The sequence below is a fragment of the Narcine bancroftii genome, chromosome 6 (assembly GCF_036971445.1).
Source record: "Narcine bancroftii isolate sNarBan1 chromosome 6, sNarBan1.hap1, whole genome shotgun sequence".
In the NCBI taxonomy this organism is placed as follows: domain Eukaryota; kingdom Metazoa; phylum Chordata; class Chondrichthyes; order Torpediniformes; family Narcinidae; genus Narcine; species Narcine bancroftii.
Window position 1 is genome coordinate 89,701,649 of NC_091474.1, and position 20,144 is coordinate 89,721,792.

The 20,144-nt window shown below is 46.7% G+C and overlaps 1 protein-coding gene across 6 annotated transcripts in view; it reads left to right on the forward strand.

The window, feature by feature from the left end:
- Nucleotides 1-16,522, forward strand: part of LOC138736327 (rho GTPase-activating protein 22-like) — a 345,123-nt gene extending 328,601 nt beyond the window's left edge. For all 6 annotated transcript variants that reach the window (XM_069885644.1, XM_069885649.1, XM_069885650.1 and 3 more), the window contains 2 exons: nucleotides 3,323-4,208; nucleotides 15,773-16,522. In XM_069885644.1, coding sequence (XP_069741745.1) covers nucleotides 3,323-4,208; nucleotides 15,773-16,001 — 1,115 coding nt within the window. In that variant the 3' untranslated portion in view covers nucleotides 16,002-16,522. The remainder of the gene's footprint in view (nucleotides 1-3,322; nucleotides 4,209-15,772) is intronic.
- Nucleotides 16,523-20,144: the final 3,622 nt, after the last annotated feature.

The window sequence follows — 20,144 nt, forward strand, 5'->3', positions numbered from 1 at the left end:
TTGTGTTTGAATCTCATTGTCATTTTTCTGTACAATTCCTGGAACTACTGAATTTGCAGTGTTAAGTGAGAATTGAAAAGCAGGAAAGGCTAACATATATAGTGCCACTGCAGAGGCTGACTTTGTGGTACAGAGAAAAGATAGAAAAGAGTCCTTGAGGGACAAAGAGTAATTGAGGAATGCAGCGCAGAACTAGGCCTCTTGGCTGATCAAGTCCGTGCCAACCATCAACCACTCATTTACATAAATCCTGGGTTAATCTCACTTTTTAAAAATTCTCTCCACTATCTTTTCAACTCTTCCCAAATTCAGTCACTTGCTTAAACATTAAGGGCAACTTAATGATCCAAACACAACCTTGGAATGAGGAGACGAGAGCACCTGGAGTCACAGGTAGAACATAGAAACCGCCCAAAGTTAGGGTCACTGCTATGTAAATGTTATTTATCTAGCTATCTAGCTATCTCTTCTCTTTATCATCTCTTCCTTTTAAATTTGTGTACTCGATTGTTTGGGGCGGCACAGTTGGTGCAACGCCAGGGATCGGGACCGTGGTTCAAATCCCGCGCTGTCTGTAAGGAGTTTGTACATTCTCCCCATGTCTGTGTGGGTTTTCCCCGGGGGCTTACCTTTGCTCTTTGCAAAATACTGAAATATAGTGTTGGATAATGTCAGTACCTAGAGTTCGACTTGTGAGATGTAGATGACAGACACGAGAAGGTAGATGCTAGAATCTGGGGGATCTAATTCCCTTGACGTTTCAGATCGAGTCTCTTCATCTGAATTGAATGGCACACCAGAACCGCTAAACGTGACACTAGCAATCCTGATCTCGGGTGCATGGACTCCCTGTGACTGTGTGGGTGTCCTCCGCCATCCCAAGGACGTGTTGTTTGTTAGATTAGTCTGATGTTGCTTGACCGTTTCCAGTCTTTCCTGTTCGGGTTTGAACCATTGCTCCAACAATCCATAGAAAACGTAGTGGGCATCTTGATTTGTGCTAAGGCTCGGACGTTCTGCTTGGGCCACAGTGGGTAAAATGTCCCCAGAATTCACTGGCCACTGGAGTAAAACACAAAAGTCTTCAGACACTGTGATTGAAGTAAAAACACTATGCTGGAGAAAGTCACCATGTCTCCCACCAATCTGAGCTCCGGATCCCTTCTCACAGGCTCTCGCCTGGGCCCTGACTGCCCAGCCATTCCAAGCTCCTGGCGCCTCGAATGATGCACGTCCCTGCCAAGGTCAAAAATTGTAGACATAATCGTCGACCCCATAAATTTTGCCCTAAATATTGGTCCACAAAACTTGACCATTACACATACATACAATAAAGTACTCTGTTTGACCCAAAGGTGATCCTCAACCAACGACAGAGTTCCACTCTGACCGATTGGTCGGATCTCGAATTGGATGCAAGTCAGATGCATGTTACTCCAGGCCGACACGTTCTTAAACTGGAGGCACGGCACTTCGTCCATGGCCCAGCCCGCCCGGCACTGGAAAGACCCATTGTCCACCACCGGCACCTGGCCTGTGCTCATCTCGAACACTGGATCCCCCTCCGCCTTCACGACCCGAATAGAATTCAGCATCAGCAGAGTCTTTGCGCCCTCCCGGCCCGTGGCCACCGCCATGTTGGTCCGTCAAAATAAACAGCCCCTGGATCCCATTTTTATATTTGCATTTTTTGGGTCGTATGTACGGATGGTCATAAGCCACACTGGTCATAAGCTGGACACTACCTGTACAGAGTTTCTCCAGCACTGTGGTTTATTTACCGGCTACTGTATCCTTCTCCTCATGGGGGAGTTGCATGCCAGGGAACGTCATTATCTTTCCGATGAGAATGTCTGCTGTCTTAGACCTGAATTGTCCTTGGTGCTCTGATTCAACTTCTTTGAAGAAGATTATTGCTGGGCCTCTCTTGGTAACCTTGATGTTCACTTACTGGCTGGTGAGTTTCAAGGGCATGATAGGCTGATGTTAGCTCTCTTCATCCGTCTGCCTTCAATGTTCAAAAGTAAGAGCAGAAGACGGATTTAGAATTGTCAACAATCAGGCAAATTCGCACAGTGACATCATCTGGTTCTCGATCAGGAAAAACCCTTGCCGAGGACACCTTGATGCGCATTTCAGAGAATGGCTTAAACCAAGTAGGGTTCTGTATCCTGGTGCTGTCGAACTCACAGGGGCACAGAGGTAGGTCCATCGAGTCTGTTCTATCATTCCATCACCAGTTGATGCATCCTCCCACTCAGCCCAACTCCTCGGCTTTCTCCCCACGACTCTTGATGCCCTGACTAATTAAATACCTGTTAATCTCTGACCGTCTCCTTCAAAGCTCAAGGTGACTGAGTTTTAATTTCAACAACATTTTGGCGGTGGTTCGCTATTCCCATCTGAAACAGTGAAGCAAAGCTTTTGTGAAAGAGGACCACAAATAGAACAAGTATTAAAATAGATTGAGTGGAAAAGTAATTCTTGGATAGTGTCGCGACTGTTGTATAGTCACAGCTCAAATTGCTCTAATCCCTTTGGGTGAACAGTGAAGCACCAAATGATGTCTTCATTAGATTTAAACAAATGGATTTCATTTCCACTGTAGCAAGGCCAGCGAACAGAACTAATCACGTACCCCCCCCCCCCAACCCACAGCACCTTCCCCCGTGGCCGCAGGAAGTGCCATACCTGCGCCCACGCCTCCTTCCTCATTTAGGGTGCCAAACAAGTTGGGTCCGTGGGAGGTACCTACTGCATCCGGAGCTCCCGTTGGGGCCTTCTCTGCAGTGGAGAGACTGGACAAAGACTGGGAGATCACTTTGCCGAGCTCCTTCACTCTGTTCGCATCAGTGACAGTGGGCATCCACTTCAATTCCACTCCCATGCCTGTCTATAGCCTCGTGTGCTATCCCACCAAAATCACCCCTAAGTTAGAGGAACTTGATTTTCCATCTGGGCACTCTCCAACGGGAAGGCATTAACACTGACTTCTCCGATTTCTGCTGGCCTGCTCTCCGTTCTCCCTCCCTTCCCTTTCCCTTCGTCTTTCCTCCAGCTCTCCACCCCTTCCCTCTCCATTCACAGAGCCATCCCCCCCTCCCCTGAGCGACTATTACCTCCTGCCTTTGGGACCGTGCTCCTCCCCCTGCCTTCCCTCCCCCTCTTCCAACATTTTTCCATATCGTGATGAAGGGCTCAAGCCTGAAACGTCGCTGATGTATCTTTATCTTTGCTCCATAAAGTTCACTGTTTGACCAGCTGAGTTTCTCCAGCATTGTGTTTTCACAGAATTAATTTAGTTTCTTTGTCCTACCAACAGGCACCTCCCTGGTGCAGCACCTGATGACTGTGCTGATCAGCGAACACAACAGGCTCTTCCCAGTTATTCCCAGTGACGACACGGCCTCGCAGCCCGATGCCAGGTCATTGAGCAAGCGGTGCCTGGTAGAGTGGGTGTCGGAGGAAGAGGGTGACGATCCCAAGGCCGACAATCAAGCGGGGAGTTCCTGCGACAGCGCCGCCTCCATGGACGTCAATGTCAGCACCCCTGTGACTGTCTCCAAAAGCGTACCTCGGGACCGACAGGTTGCTGGCAACATGAGCCCAAATAGGAGGCTGCAAACGCTCCCTGGGTGGAAATACTCATTTAAACAGATGGGAGGAAGGTCCAGCAGTACCAAGCTAAGTGGCTCTTCGTTAGATATTCCTCACTTGACAGCCAGTGGGAATTGGCTGATGAATGGATTGTCTTCACTGCGAGGCCACAGAAGGACTTCGTCTGGGGATAGAGTCAAAGAATCTGGGTCTTCCCGCCTCTCCACCTACGATAACGTGCCATCTTCAAACCTATCCTTGAACGCTGGGGACAGGCACAGCGTAGCCAGCACCACGTGGTCAACGTCGTCCTGTGACATCTCTATGGTCGATTCTGGTAGCTCTGTCGCCGGGCAGGAAAGTGACTCCTCAGTACGGAGCTGCACGCGGGTGGACTGGCTGGCAGAGGCGCCCCAGCCACGGGCCGAAGCCTGCGGATGGACTGAGCCGTTTGACACGCACGTCAGCAGCGCAAGCTGCAGCCAAAGCAGCGACTTGCTCCTTGCATTAAACAACTCTGCTACGTGCTCGAAAGCACTTCAGAGTCTGGTCACTGAGCTCAAGTCGGAACTGACCAAGCAAAGGGCGGAGTACGAAACCAGGATTAAAAGGTGATGAGACTTGTACAACTGCACTTATGAGATGCTGTGATTGGAAACCCATGCAGGTCCCCACATTCCAAGTGTAACTAGTGAGTTGCTCAATGGTTTAAATCAGCAGTTTTCAAACTGCCCCCCTAAGCTCATATTCCACCGTAAGTAATCCCTATGCCATAAGTGCTCTGTGGTTAGTAAGGGATTACTTAAGGTGGTATATGAATGGAAAGAACAAGGTTGAAAACCACTGTTTTAATTGTACCTCACTGACTCGTTATGTGTACGGTTTCAAAGGAAATGGGCCAGTGACAATTTTTCTCAAGCAAAATATTTCAGTAACAATTGGGTCTAGAGCAGTAGTTCTTCACCTTCCCTTCCCACTCACATCCCACTTTAAGTGCTCTGTAATTTGTAAGGGATTGGTTAAAATTCTTAAAAATTGGTTTCACTTTCCTGCACGGAATGCACTCCGGGAAAGTGGGAATAATTTCCTGGAATGCAGCGGCTGTGTAAAAATATAAACGTCTGGTCTCTGACCCTCCCTCAACTCCAGCAGTGTCTAATGTCTGGTCCTTCCTCTCTCCTCATTTCACTTTCATCACCTGTGACCATCCCGTCTCGCTGCACAGTCTGCTCCTTCATGACCACCTTCTTCCTCACTGTCCACCTCGTCACCCAATCATTTAATTTCAAAACCGTCTTTGAAGTTGTCCAAGGAATTTTTTTTTCAATTTTAGTGATTTGAACAGGTGCTTACCTGTAGACACTTTAACAGGCAGGTGTTTAGCAGCTATATCTGCAGACCACTTTCTGTTATCAGGCATCCAGACTGCAAGCAGCTTGTATGTTGACAGAGCAGCTGGTTTAGTGACAGTTAAAAAAGCAGCTAGTTTGCTGATAAGATAGTTACTCCAAGCAACAGAAGCTTTAAACAAGCACGTTTCCAAGGACCCCACTGTCTGGATTATTAGATACTTTGACTTAAAAGAAGGTGTTTTGGCGGGGGGGGGGGAGTGGGTTAACGCTGTGGGTTTAATGTTACAGCTGAGGAGGAAAGTACTAACCACGGATTCACATCCTTGCAACACTGGCCTTGTATTACTGGGAGTCTGGCGAAAATGCAGTGGGCTGCCCCGCGCTCACTCCCACAGTGTCCAGTGAATCACGTTCCCCACTGCGATGAATTGCATTCAATGCTCGGTGCTGGTAATATTGTGTGCAGCCAGTGCTCAGAAGTAACCAGGGTGGGAACATCCCTGGCAGATCAGTTAACTGATTCTATTTAAGTGTGGAACTAAGAGTCTGCAGATGCTGTGATTGGAGTAAAAAACAACTCACCAAAATATTGGAGGAACTCAGCCAGTTTTTCAGCATCATTTTTTCCTCTAAGGGGATGAAGATCTTTTGCTGACGTTTCAGGCCTGAGCCCTTCTTCAAGGAATACGCAGAATGAGCAAAAGCAGGAAATCTCAGTTCTGGCTGGGGGCAGAACCAGGCCAACAAAAGGTATTAGTTGCATATGATTAGGAGAGAGGTGAGAATCTATCATGTCTGTGTGCAAGGAGACAGGGAGAGACAGAGCTGGAAGAAGGCGATGGGGAAGAAGTTGGGGGGTTTAATGAAAGCCAGAGAAGGTGATACTAATGCCATTCGGTGGAGGATGCCTAGTCGGGAGGTGTCCTTCCAATTTGTGGATGGTCTCAGTCTGGCAGTGCAGGAGACCATGGACAGACATGTCAGCAAAGGAAAGGGTTGGAGAATTGAAGTAGGTGGCCACTGGGAGATCCACGCTATTGCTGCGGACAGAGTGGAGCTCAACAAAGTGATCTCCCAGTCTGTGCCCAGTCTGTCTGATATCGAGGAGCGGCGAGCTAGTTATCTAGCTTGCTGCACTCCCGAAAATTATTCATGGAAACATTGATGCCGGCAGGTTCTCCTCCTGGCTTGCAAACAGTGTCACAACCTGGGAGGGTTCGAGGAGATGGCTCATCACCCCTGACCTCTAAGGCAACTAGGAAAGGTGGTTCATACCTGCACACCGGGACCACAAAAAGCAAGTAACGTCCTTCACAAACTGCCAGATTTTGGAATTAACAGGAGTAGAAAATATCCAGTTAAACAAAGAACTTTACAGTCATGTCATGTGGACCTTTGTATATATAAAAACTAAATTCTACCTACCTCATAACCCTCTGTTTTTCTTTCATCTGTGTGCCTGGCTTTTTCTTTCTTTTCTTTGGCTTGGCTTCGCGGACGAAGATTTATGGAGGGGGTAAAAGTCCACGTCAGCTGCAGGCTCGTTTGTGGCTGACAAGTCCGATGCGGGACAGGCAGACACGGTTGCAGCGGCTGCAGGGGAAAATTGGTTGGTTGGGGTTGGGTGTTGGGTTTTTCCTCCTTTGCCTTTTGTCAGTGAGGTGGGCTCTGCGGTCTTCTTCAAAGGAGGTTGCTGCCCGCCAAACTGTGAGGCGCCAAGATGCACGGTTTGAGGCGATATCATCCCACTGGCGGTGGTCAATGTGGCAGGCACCAAGAGATTTCTTTAGGCAGTCCTTGTACCTCTTCTTTGGTGCACCTCTGTCACGGTGGCCAGTGGAGAGCTCGCCATATAACACGATCTTGGGAAGGCGATGGTCCTCCATTCTGGAGACGTGACCCACCCAGCGCAGCTGGATCTTCAGCAGCGTGGACTCGATGCTGTCGACCTCTGCCATCTCGAGTACTTCGACGTTAGGGATGAAAGCGCTCCAATGGATGTTGAGGATGGAGCGGAGACAACGCTGGTGGAAGCGTTCTAGGAGCCGTAGGTGATGCCGGTAGAGGACCCATGATTCATAGCCGAACAGGAGTGTGGGTATGACAACAGCTCTGTATACGCTTATCTTTGTGAGGTTTTTCAGTTGGTTGTTTTTCCAGACTCTTTTGTGTAGTCTTCCAAAGGCGCTATTTGCCTTGGCGAGTCTGTTGTCTATCTCCTGGCTAAGAGTCTCTTAAATGCCCCCAATTTCCACCATCACCCTTTGCAATGCAATCCAGGCACCCACAACTCTGTTTTTTTAAAAAAAACACTTACCCCTAAACTTCACTTTGTACAGATGTCCTCTGTTTTCTAATCCCACCTTGGGAAAAAAGGCGCTGGCTGTCTACCTTATCGATGCCCCTCGATCTTGTCGACCTCTGTTGAGGACACCTCTCCTCTTTCTTTGGTCCAGAGAGAAAAGCCCCAGCTCTGCTACCCTTGCCTCATAAGATTTATTTTCTAATCCAGGCAACATCCCAGTAAAAACATAATGCTGGAGAAACTCAGCAGTGTACTTTATAGAGCGAAGATAAAAGAACCATAGCCAACATTTCGGGATCAGCCCTTCATCAAGGTATGAGCAAAATGTGGGCCGCTGCCTCTGCACTCTCTCCATAGCGTTCAGGTCCTTTGAGTCTGAACTATCGACATCGAGCAAATGAAAATACTGCAGAATCTTGAAATCTGAACTAAAAACAAAACACCAGAAACCCTTTAGCAGATTAGTACCTCACTGAAGCTTTGACTTAGATTATTTTAATTTACAGGCACGGGCACAGGCCCTTCCAGCCCACGAATCCATGCTGCCCAATTACACCCATGTGCTCAATTAACCCGCTAACCCTGTGTGAGCAAACCGGGGCACCCGGAGGAAACACATGCAGGCACGTGGAGAACGAACAAGCTCCCTATCGGCAGTGACAGATTTGAATCTGCGTCGCTGTAAATAATGTTGCGCTAACCAGAATGGGGTTTTAATCCCACTACCCCTGAGGCTGAGCAAAAACCTTTACACCTCTACGTGAAACAGATAGGCCTGCATTTCTGCAGGCACCAGAATTCTCAGCACAAAACCTCACCCAAAGATCTAATGATCTCTCGGGGTGGGTGGGATTTTATTCCTATTAAACCAGGCCGTTGATCAGACAGCATTCCAAAAGTGGCTGAGAAGCCAATCACATCAAAGCATTTTCAACCAGTAAACCAGGAAGCAAAAGGTAAATTTTTTAAAATCTTACCTTTTTAATCTAGAAAATAAAGGCAGGAATAGATGCAACTAAGGAAGCCAAATTAAAAGATCGCATTGTGAAATATTTGTGTGGAGGGTTGCAATCGAGATGCAGATTTGATTTTGTGCAGGGTAGTTGCATTCTGTGAAGCATTACATTTAAAACATACAGCACGGTAACAGGCCCTTCCAGCCCACGGGTATATATATATATACATTAAATTCTACCTACTTCATAACCCAGAGTGCCCGGAGGAAACCCACACAGACACAGGGAGAAAGTACAAACTCCTTATGGACACCACGGGATTCGAACCCCGGTCACTGGCACTGTAACAGCGTTGCGCTGTGCTGCCCTTTTGGGAATGATGTTATTTTTCTCCCACAATACAGGCGCTCGTCAGCTTACGATGGGGTTCCGTTCCGGGCAAACCCATCGTAAATCGAAAACGAATACCACACCTGCCATATTTTTATGATTACATTTTGAATACCTTTATCCCACACTGGGGGAAAAACCCATTAACATACAGAGCTGAAAGCCCACTGGATGTGAGAGTGTTGTACAATACTCATGTGCGATGCTGACATCGTCCAGCATTGCGAGAGAGTAGCGTACCGCAGATTGCAAGCGCGGGAACAGATCGAATTCAGAAGTGAAAATTGTTAGGTCTGCTTTGTTCATGAATGAGTGAGACAAACACCAGACTGAGTCGAAATCAGGGTTCTTTGTTCTTTATTACCGGATTGTAACACTTGCAACTAAACATGTTAGTCGGAGAATGCATTCTGCCGTTATCAGCAAAATGATGATTTTTTATACCCTTGGATACATGCTTAGAACATCATCATATCATTACTTGTCCAATGACTAAAACTGTTGCTATCCTTTCCCTGCTAGCTTCCTGCCTCTCAATCCATCAATGTCTCTCTTATCTTGTAAGTACAAGGATGCATTCACATCTTGTTACAGCCCTGTACAGGGTAACTCCTTACACATTCCCATCTCATGATGTTTTACCTTACAAAGTACACATTCGAAAGCAACTTCAAAAAATCGTAAGTTGGACCATCATAAGTTGGGGAGCACCTGTACTTAATGCTTTGATGTCACCTGCCTAGATGCTGCAATAATTGTAGTACTGAGATGAATAAAACTCGCAAAGTATGACATAGAGCATGACTATTTCATGAGGCTGACATTTCACCTCAATTCCTAGAAAGTTGGAGTAGGAGAAGGCTATTCAGCCCTTCCACCCTTTTCCGCCAGACAGAATGGTCGGTCATATGACCTTAGTATCCGATCCCTGCTTTCTCTCCGTACCCCTCAATCCCTTCAGCCACTCGAGCAACATCCAACTTCTTTTTGATTATATCTAATGAACTGACCTTAACAACTTTCCGTGGCATAGAATATGCCTCAAGTTCACAAGGCTCCGTGAAGAGACTTCTCATCTCAGTCCTAAATGGCTTCCTCCTTATACCTTCGACCATGACCCTTTGTTCTGGGCTTCCCCAATGTTGGGACATTCTTCCAAACCTTTCTTGTCTGCCGCTCTGAAATCCCCCCCGATTCTTCTCAATTCCCACAAGTCTAACCTTAGTCCACCCACGTCAGTCCTGCCATCCCAGGAATCAGTTGTACTCCCTCAGAAGCAAGAAGAACCTTCCTCAGGATGCAGATGGAGTCCACCTGTGTAGGAAAGCTGGAACTCTTGACACAAATGCTTCATTAAACTTCCTCTATGCGATGAAGCAAAGTTGCCCATTGCACAATGTAGCACCACTGAATCCTATTCTGAAAGATCTGGCCTATATTCCAGACTTTATCGTTGTGCATGTTAGCACAACGTTGTTACTATGCCATCAGCCAGGGTTCGAATCTGGTGCTGCCTGTACGTTCTTTTCGTGTCTGCGTGGGATTCCTCCGGGTGCTCTGGTTTCCTCCCACCCTTCAAAACGTACCGGGGGTTGTAGGTTAATTGGGTGTAATTAGGCGGCACGGGCTCTTGGGGTGAGAGGGCCTGTTACCGCACTGTATGTTTTAAAAAAAAAATCTTAACCCAAAAAACCTTTTTCCTCCTGCCCATTTCACTGTACTTATGACAAGATGCAGGTCACTTTTCTGCACAATGTAATATATACACAACCAATTGCCTTATAGTCAAAGCAATGTAGCGTTATGGACAGATACATTCCTATTAAACGTTAGAAAGGTTATATATAGAATGAATAACAAATACTTAATCTGTGAATCCTAACTGTAGGTGGCCTTGAAGTCTGTACTAAGGCAGAGGGGAAATTAATAGCCAGATAATTGGTTCTCCATTCTTGCAAGTCAACAGAAACAACTTGGCTGACCCAGTTTGATTGTCTGTTTCAGGGTCTCAGTGTTAGTGAAGGGAACATCAGCCAGGACCCCACATCCATTGTTACCCAAAAATCCATGTTTGGATTAGAGGTGGGTGTGGATGGTGGGCCTCGGCTGCAGCGGGGACGGTGGGCCTCGGCTGAAATGTGTTGCCCAAAAATTAAAACCAGTGAGGTGTTGCACCAGGGTAGGACAAACACAGTGAATGGTAGGTCACCGTGGAGTGTGTTATATCAGAGGGATCTGTGAATATAGATACATGAAAGTGGTGTAAAAGGTAAACAGTGTCATAAAAAGACCTTTTGGCATGTTGGCCTACATAAATCAAAGTATTAAGTTCAGGAGTAAAACATGAACGTCTGCAGATGCCTTGATTTAAATAAAAACACAATTCTGGAGAAACTCAGCAGATCTATGGACTTTATATAGCAAATATAAAGATACATAACCAACGTTTCAGGCTTGAGCCCTTCATCATGGTATCACCCAGCAGCACTTCACTTGTGAACATGCATGGCACCGTTTGGGGCCCCAAACAATCCCTCCAAGTGAAACAACCCTTCGCCTGTGAATCTGCAGGAGTTGTCAGCATCAGGTGCTCACCTGGTGGCCTTCTCCACATGGGAGGAACAGGGCGCAGTCAGAGATTGCTTCACTGAGCACCTTCGCTTGGCCCACACCATTTGAGAGGGACCTCCCGGTGCCCAGGCATTTTAATTCTGTGGGCCCACTCCCCTGCGCCCGCCTACCGCGCCAACTTGGCCTCGTTCACCGTCAAACTAAGGCCACCCATAAATTGGAGGAGACACCTAATTTTCCATCTGGGCTCCCTCCCTCGTCTTCTCCAGTTTCTGCTGGGCCACTCCCTCCTATCCCTCTGTCTCCTTCCGCCCACCTCGCCATCTCCCCTCCCTCCCTGATCCACCTATTGCCTCCTTCTCCTGCCCTCGACCGCAACTTTTTATTTTTTACCTTTTGCTCATACTTTGATGAAGGGCTCAGGTTAGACTTCTCTACCTTTACTATAGAAAGTAACTGTTTGACCTGCTGAGTTTCTCCTGCCCTGTGTTTTTATACTGACTTCAGTGGTTGGGATGTTCCGTTGAAGTTGTATTAGCCATCAGTGAGGCCACATTTGGAGTATCGGATGCCATAAAATTGAAAGAGTTAAGACAAAATTTACACCGACTCGAAGAGCGGAGCCAAAGGGTAAGGTTGACTAGATTAGAACTTTATTCCCTGGAGTGTGGGAGAATGAGTGGAAATTTGTTTGAGGTATACAATCATGAAGGGTAATTGCAAACAAGCCTTCTACTCTGAGGTTGGGTGAGACGAACAGGGGTTAAGGTTGAAAGGTGAGATGTTTAAGGGGAACTTCGAGTGGGGAACAAGCTGCCAGCAGCAGTGAAGGATGAGGGTTTGGTTTTGCCATTTTCGAGAAGATTGGATTGGATGGGAGGGGATTGTGGAGGGCTGTGGTCAGGGTGCAGGTCGATGGAACTAGGTGGGCTAACAGTTCAGCGTGCACTCGATGGGCCAATGGGTTTGCCATGTTCTATGGTTCTAACCAATAGCATAGCACCGGTGACCCAAGTTCAAATCTGGAAGGAGTTTGTGCATTCTCCCCACGTCTGTGTGGGGCTCCTCTGGGCGCCCTGGTTTCCTCCCACGTTCCAAGGATGCGGGGCGAGTAGGTTAGTTGATCACATTGCTGCGTTTGGGTGGCGTGGGCTGGAAGGGCCTTTTACTAATGCCTCATCTCTCAATTCAATTAAACAGAGGAGGGCACACAGCAAGCTGGCGAACTGGAATTTATGTAATAAAATCAAAACGATTTGAAGCACCATATATACTCGAGTAATTGTCAAATATTTGGGGCCAATAAATTAGTGGGGAAGGTCAACTATCACAGAGAATCGATGATTACATGTATCCCCCAACTTATGTCCATTTGTATGTATGACCAAAATTATTTTATAAATAAAAAAAATCACGCTTATATGGGCCTAACTATGGCCACCATGTTGTATTACATGGAATCAGTGAATTCCTGACATACATCCATTTCGAGATGTGACCGGTCGGTCAGAACGGAACATGGACATAAGTTGAGGACTACCTGTACATACGGAAGGGACCAGATGGGAGTGGAGATGTTCTCATTCCAGTCTGTAGTAACCCATGAGGAACTGTGCACATTCTTTTAAAATGTGAACACGAGACACCTGGACTCATCGCATCACGTTCTGAAGCAAGGGCATCATCCCAAACCTTTGGCTCTTTCTTTCTCCACAGATGCGGTCTGACTCAACGAGTCATTTCCAGCACTGCCTCGCCTGCTTTTGGCATTGCCCGAAAGAGGAGGCCTCTCTTCTTTGGCTTGGCTTCGCGGACGAAGATTTATGGAGGGGGTAAAAAGTCCACGTCAGCTGCAGGCTCGTTTGTGGCTGACAAGTCCGATGCGGGACAGGCAGACACGATTGCAGCGGTTGCAAGGGAAAATTGGTTGGTTGGGGTTGGGTGTTGGGTTTTTCCTCCTTTGCCTTTTGTCAGTGAGGTGGGCTCTGAGGTCTTCTTCAAAGGAGGTTGCTGCCCGCCAAACTGTGAGGCGCCAAGATGCACGGTTTGAGGCGTTATCAGCCCACTGGCGGTGGTCAATGTGGCAGGCACCAAGAGATTTCTTTAGGCAGTCCTTGTACCTTTTCTTTGGTGCACCTCTGTCACGGTGGCCAGTGGAGAGCTCGCCATATAACACGATCTTGGGAAGGCGATGGTCCTCCATTCTGGAGACGTGACCCATCCAGCGCAGCTGGATCTTCAGCAGCGTGGACTCGATGCTGTCGACCTCTGCCATCTCGAGTACTTCAACGTTAGGGGTGTAAGCGCTCCAATGGATGTTGAGGATGGAGCGGAGACAACGCTGGTGGAAGCGTTCTAGGAGCCGTAGGTGGTGCCGGTAGATGACCCATGATTCGGAGCCGAACAGGAGTGTGGGTATGACAATGGCTCTGTATACGCTTATCTTTGTGAGGTTTTTCAGTTGGTTGTTTTTCCAGACTCTTTTGTGTAGTCTTCCAAAGGCGCTATTTGCCTTGGCGAGTCTGTTGTCAATCTCATTGTCGATCCTTGCATCTGATGAAATGGTGCAGCCGAGATAGGTAAACTGGTTGACCGTTTTGAGTTTTGTGTGCCCGATGGAGATGTGGGGGGGCTGGTAGTCATGGTGGGGAGCTGGCTGATGGAGGACCTCAGTTTTCTTCAGGCTGACTTCCAGGCCAAACATTTTGGCAGTTTCCGCAAAGCAGGACGTCAAGCACTGAAGAGCTGGCTCTGAATGGGCAACTAAAGCGGCATCATCTGCAAAGAGTAGTTCACGGACAAGTTTCTCTTGTGTCTTGGTGTGAGCTTGCAGGCGCCTCAGATTGAAGAGACTGCCATCCGTGCGGTACCGGATGTAAACAGCGTCTTCATTGTTGGGGTCTTTCATGGCTTGGTTCAGCATCATGCTGAAGAAGATTGAAAAGAGGGTTGGTGCGAGAACACAGCCTTGCTTCATGCCATTGTTAATGGAGAAGGGTTCAGAGAGCTCATTGCTGTATCTGACCCGACCTTGTTGGTTTTCGTGCAGTTGGATAATCATGTTGAGGAACTATGGTCTCTGGAAACCTGTGAGTTAGAAAGTGATAGATGAATGTTTCCCTGTACAAAGTGAAATTGTGAAATTTGAAGTAGCTTTGTCAAAAATAAGGAATTCGTTGAATTAAAAATGGAATGACTTCAGCAACAAATTACACTGGTCACAAATTTATTCCAAAAGGTTTGCTTCCTTAAAAAAAAATTGGGGATTATTTTAAATTGTAAAGACCAATTCAGCCCTACAAGTCCGTGTCATCCAAGTTACACCCCTTTACGTATTTGATGAGCAGGAGAAAACCCACACAGACACAGAGAGAACGTGCAAACTCCTTACATGTGTGATAGATAAGCTGAACACAAAGATAATTTCAGATTTGCTCCATCACACAGGAAGTTGGAGAAACATTAACTTTTATTGAATTTAGCCTTAAGCATATACTCACTACAAATGCGACAGAATGTATCGCAGCTGATGCAACACTGACGAGACGTTTCTGCTGCTTTGAATCTTCCTGAAGACAATGCTATTGTGAACTACATTCACTGCTATTGCTTGAAGAACATGTGCATCAACATCCATTCAATCTCTATCAATGTAATGCACAGCCTCTGTATATGTGAGTGCCTTTTTATAGCCTGTCTGCTTCTATCCTGACTAAGACAATATTTCCATAGCACCTGCACAGAGTGCATGCGCAGGCATGTTTGGACTGACTAAAACAGCTTGCTTTATGGACAATGTCCTTGTAGACTTGTATATGACAGGAAATCTCATTATATCTTGGGGGGGGGGGGAAAACAGTGTGTGATATGAAAAATTTTAAGGTGATTTGCTGCCCAAAATCCATAACATACACCCAAAACTGTTCAGGAGGTAAAATATTATTTACCGATGTTATGTGTAAACTTGCATGGGATAGCAGGATGAAAGATTCAATGATTATTAAATACCATTCAACTGCTCCTTCTCCCAGTGTTACGGTTGACAGGGCACACCAGGTCAGACAGCAAGTCTGATGCACTGCCGATTAGGATTTCTCCCCTGAAATAAACTGGGTAACAGTGGCCAAGAGTTAAGTTTATTGTCGTCTGATTGTACAAGCACAACCTGACAAAACTGTGTTCTCCGGTCCCCGGTGCAAAATATGCTGTCACACAAACAGATAGGACAAGTATATATGTGTGTGTAAATAAATATTGTTTTGTGAATATGAGAGTCTCCTTTGGTCGTTCAGCGTTCTCCCTGCCTGTGGGAAGAAGCTGTTCCTCACCCTGGTGGTTCTAGCTCTGATACTCCTGGATCTCTTCCCCGACGGGAGAAGCTGAAAGATGCTGCATGTGAGGTGGAAGGGGTCCTCAATGATTTTGTGCGCTCTCTTCCGACAACGAGCCCGGTAGATCACGGCAATGGGAGAAAGGGGCGGGTGGGGGTGGAGGGAGACTCCCGTGATCCTCTCCACCACTCTTATGATTCCAGTGGAATGACCTCCAGTCCAACGGTTAACGTTGGAGCAAAGCCAGGCTAATTGTATCCATTTCCACAGGCTTGAGGAGTCCAGCGCAGAGCTGCGGGTGCAAGTAGACAGGCTGGAAGAAGAGTTGGACCAGGGGAGGAAGAAGTACAGCATGCTGGAAATAAAGATGCGGAATGCTGACCGGGCCCGTGAAGATGCGGAGAAGAGAAACCAGCTTCTGCAGAAAGAAATGGAGGGCTTCTTTGCCACATTGGGAGACTTTACACTGGAACCCAGGGAAAGCAGTCCCAAGTCGTAAAATCTGTTCTTAAAGTTGCAACAAGCCAGACCACAAAGACAACTGTTTACAAACTTCATTGACGTTTTATAAGAACCATATGTGTTTATTTTTAATGTTATGATTTAATGTGGTACGAGTATTAATATTTGATTCGGTTTTGTACTCCTCAAGCTTTTTGTGTTGCTGTTGGAAGCCTCGAGTGGGCTCCGCCGGCCGTTTACATATTGGTTCCCACAAGTAGAAATTTGGGAATTATTTTGTCTTCTGTTTATGCCATTCCAAAGACTTCCACGCACTGGGCTGCTACTCAAGAAGCAACCATGTTTACAATGCAATAAGGCCCATTTCCTCTCGGCGGGTATAGCCATTACAAACTGTTTGACGGGTTGTACAGGTGAGGTGGGATGACTAAGTGCAGGGCTCTTTCGAAAAGGAAACAGACTGCAATTCGTCTCACTCATGTCCCATTTTAAAAAAATTTTCTGAAATCCCAGCGGGTCAGCAGCTGGCTCATGAGTTGATGCAGAGTGCAAGTCAGGTGGGCAGATGTGGGGTTGGGAACAGGAGGGTGTCAGATCAGGGTTGGGGAATGGGGGAAAGAGAGGAGGCCGGGTAGGTGTCAGATATGGGATTGGGAACTCTGAGGGGGAGAGGGTGGAAGCAGGAGGGTGGGTCAGGGTTAGATCATGGATTGGGAACACTTGGGTTACATCTGGGATAGGAACACTGGGAGAGCATAGGGGGATGGGTAGGTGTCAGATCTGGGATGGGAACATTTGGGGGGAGAGGGAGGGAGTAGGAGGGTGGATTGGGGGGCACCTAGAGCTGGGTCTGGTTTATGGAGACACTGCCCATTGAATCTGCACTGGCCATTAACATCATCGATCCTCCCTACTTTAACTCACTCCTGTTTGTGCCATTCACCAACCCACTCGGGACAACTAATCCACCAACGTGCACATCTTCAGGATATGGAAGGAAACCAGAGCACCTGGAATAAAAGCTTCCATTTATAGGGAGAACTTGCAAACTCCACACAGACAGCACTCTGATCTCTGACTCCAGAGTCCCTGGTGCCACACCTTGTTCAAACCTAAGCTGGAACTCACTGTTTTCTGTTTCCCTTCATTCCTTTAAAACTCACCAGGATTTACAACGTCATTGTGTTTGCTGGACTACTCTCTGTTAGTAGTAACATCCAGAAAATCTACTCATCCAGCACCAAATTCCCAAGGGTGCCAGGTTATCAAGAGTTTTTCTGCACAAGTTTTCCATGCGATGGACAACGTTGCAGTTCCAAGAATTCCATTAGGAATTTTGGGTTGGACTCTGACCCAGCACAACCTTTGCAAAGCCACTGATTTTTTCCCGACTGCCAGATTGCACAGGATATTTGCTCTGCGTCAGTCGCCCCGCACTTTTGACGAAACCCTAGCCCCTTTTACACTCGCATCCCACTAAATCGGCTGTTCAGTGACCCGGGATAGAAATGGCTGTTCACATTTGACCATCCTTAACTGGGACACTGAACGTTTTCACACTTGCAAGGAGCGCCACACCCCCGCCCAGGTTAGGACTGTCCTACCTTCTACCGGTGACATCATGGCGCATTATGATGGTCCTGCCCTAAATCCTGAACAAAATTAATAATTAAGCTTTATGCATAGTTCAATATGAGCCTTTCGGCCCCTGTTGTGCCAACCTAGATAAGGGACTGTGGGAGAGTGTTAGCAATAAATAGCAATAGCGGACAATTTTTAAACAGGTTGGGAAAGTTTTTAGCGCTATCGCGCACAATTTATAAAGATCGTGGGGAAAAGCGATGGCGGACCTGCCCTCCCAGAATTCTGTTCGGCAGAGAAAGGGCTGTACGCACAGAGCAGTCAAGGAGTGGGTTCTCTGCTTCTCTTGAGATCTACGGTGCAGCGAAAGTACCAACTTTCCCGCGTTGTTTAAAAAAATTGTCTGCTATTGCTATTTATTTCTTCTCTGACGGCAACGTTTCTCCCTTCATTTCAATCTCTTCTTCCTTCACGTCCTGCACTCACGCAAAAACTTGGGTCATTTCTGTCCTAGAATGCAATCGCCCATTCTCCACGGATTGCAACGCTGGTGTCTGCAGACGCGGGGATTGCACTAGGGGGGTCGAGGCAGTCCAAATCCGGCGTAAGATGATGTTATCTCACGCTGGCGTTGAAACAATTTTCATTCCACGCGAGATTCTTTCTTTTAAGGCTGATTGGCCGTTCATTCCTGGGACCACTTGCAAGTGTGAGATGGCTCCCGAAGCAGGTTAGTGGATGGTGAGAGCTTTGGTGCACAAACTCTTGGCCATGCTGCCACCTGGAGGATTGTCTCAGCACTGCAATTCAGGCGGAGTGGGACTCTGCAATGCCTTAAAAGGTCTGCGGCGACTATGAATGAAGTGATCTTGAACAGTTGGTAGACTTGGGGCAAGTAAGAGCTGAGGCCAAAAGGGTATGAACATTCCACCACGAACCTCTCTGCATAACGATGCACTAACTCGATATGTTTTGAGTAGTGGCCAATCCCCTTTAACAGCGCCAGCCACTGGGGGTTCGAATCCCGCACCGTCTGCAAGGAGTTTGTACGGACCCCCCCACCATGTCTGCATGGGTTTCCTCCGGGTGCTTCAGTTTCCTACCAGGTTTGTAGGTTAATTGGTGTATTTGCGCGGCATGGGCTTCTGGGCTGGAGGGGCCTGTTACTGAGTTGTATGTCTAAAACAATTTAAATTGCAGCCTTTCTGGAAATTTAGTAATCCCATTCTTGTTCACTCTGCCAAAACAACAGAAATATTCCTGTTTCAAACATCCTGGTAAATGCAGTCAGCAATGATCTGACCTGCCAAACGACAGAGCTATCAAGGGATTGAGAATCTACAATATAGAAAAATATTGAATTATCATTCTGTGTAACTGTTGGTCATTGAAATACTGACCTGTGGCTTCTTTTATCCTATTTTCTTATAGAAATAGATTAATATTAACATTTGATCATAATGCTGCCTGTTTTAAGTTCCCCAATAGAGGCCCGAACAAATAGGCTGGTTTTCAGCCCAGATTGTTCAGATGACTAGAAGGCTGGGGACCTGAGGGAATGAGGAGCAGGTTGCACTTGGATGATGCTTTGTAAATTAGAGCACAAAGAAATTGTCTGCAGTATATTGTCTGCAAAATGTTTCGACTGAATCCTTCATGCAGGTGTAACATTCCTGACTAATGCGTTCAAAACTAAGTCTGCGGACACCGTGGCTGCAGTAAAAACACAACGCTGGAGAAACTCAACATTGTCCTTTACGGAACAAAGATAAAGGGACGTCACTGACCTTTCGGGGCTTGGGCCCTTCATCAAGGTTTGTGCATTGTGTTTTTACTGCAGTTCGATTAACTATCCAAAAAACTCGGGTGTGGAGCATCTCAGCTCATAGGAGTACCTTTGAAATTTCCTCCGTGTACCCTACGTATGGAAGTCTCACACACAAAGCCAAGAACTTTTTCTGAGTTTACTCTACTTGGGAGATATCTTAACACTCCTCACAATAAGGGATGGCTGTCCTTTTGATACAGAGGCAGTAAATTTTCCTTAAGACTGCAATGCTGATCAGACCCATAATAGGCCTTCCACTGTACCGAACATTCTGAATATTTAACAAGTTCAATTTAAAAATAACTTCTGGATTTCTTCCCCCAATTTGAAAAGCCCTCATTAGGACCCCAACAAGATTCAAGAATTTTAAGATCATGCACTCTCAAGGACACAAATGCCCCAATTGATTTCATTTCACGTCAGTCCTCATGTTTGCTGTCTCCAATAATATTTTTAGAAACCGTTCAAGGAAAGATTAGCAGGGGTTTTAAACTGCAGTTCTTCAGTGTCCACAGGACACAGCTAAGATACATCACACACCTCATCTTACCCACAAAATGCTTTTGAAACAAGATAAGGAACACAGCAAAATGATGTGACTGTATATTTCTGTTAATTACCTTAATGTGTAACCAATCATTTCAGGTTCAATAAAAAAGTCATGCGAAAGGGTGGAAGTCAGACAAATTTAACTGCCCTGTCTTACAGAATATGCTAATATGGGTGTTGCTCCGTACACATGACGAGTGACTCGGAAAAGTGTCTTTAGTA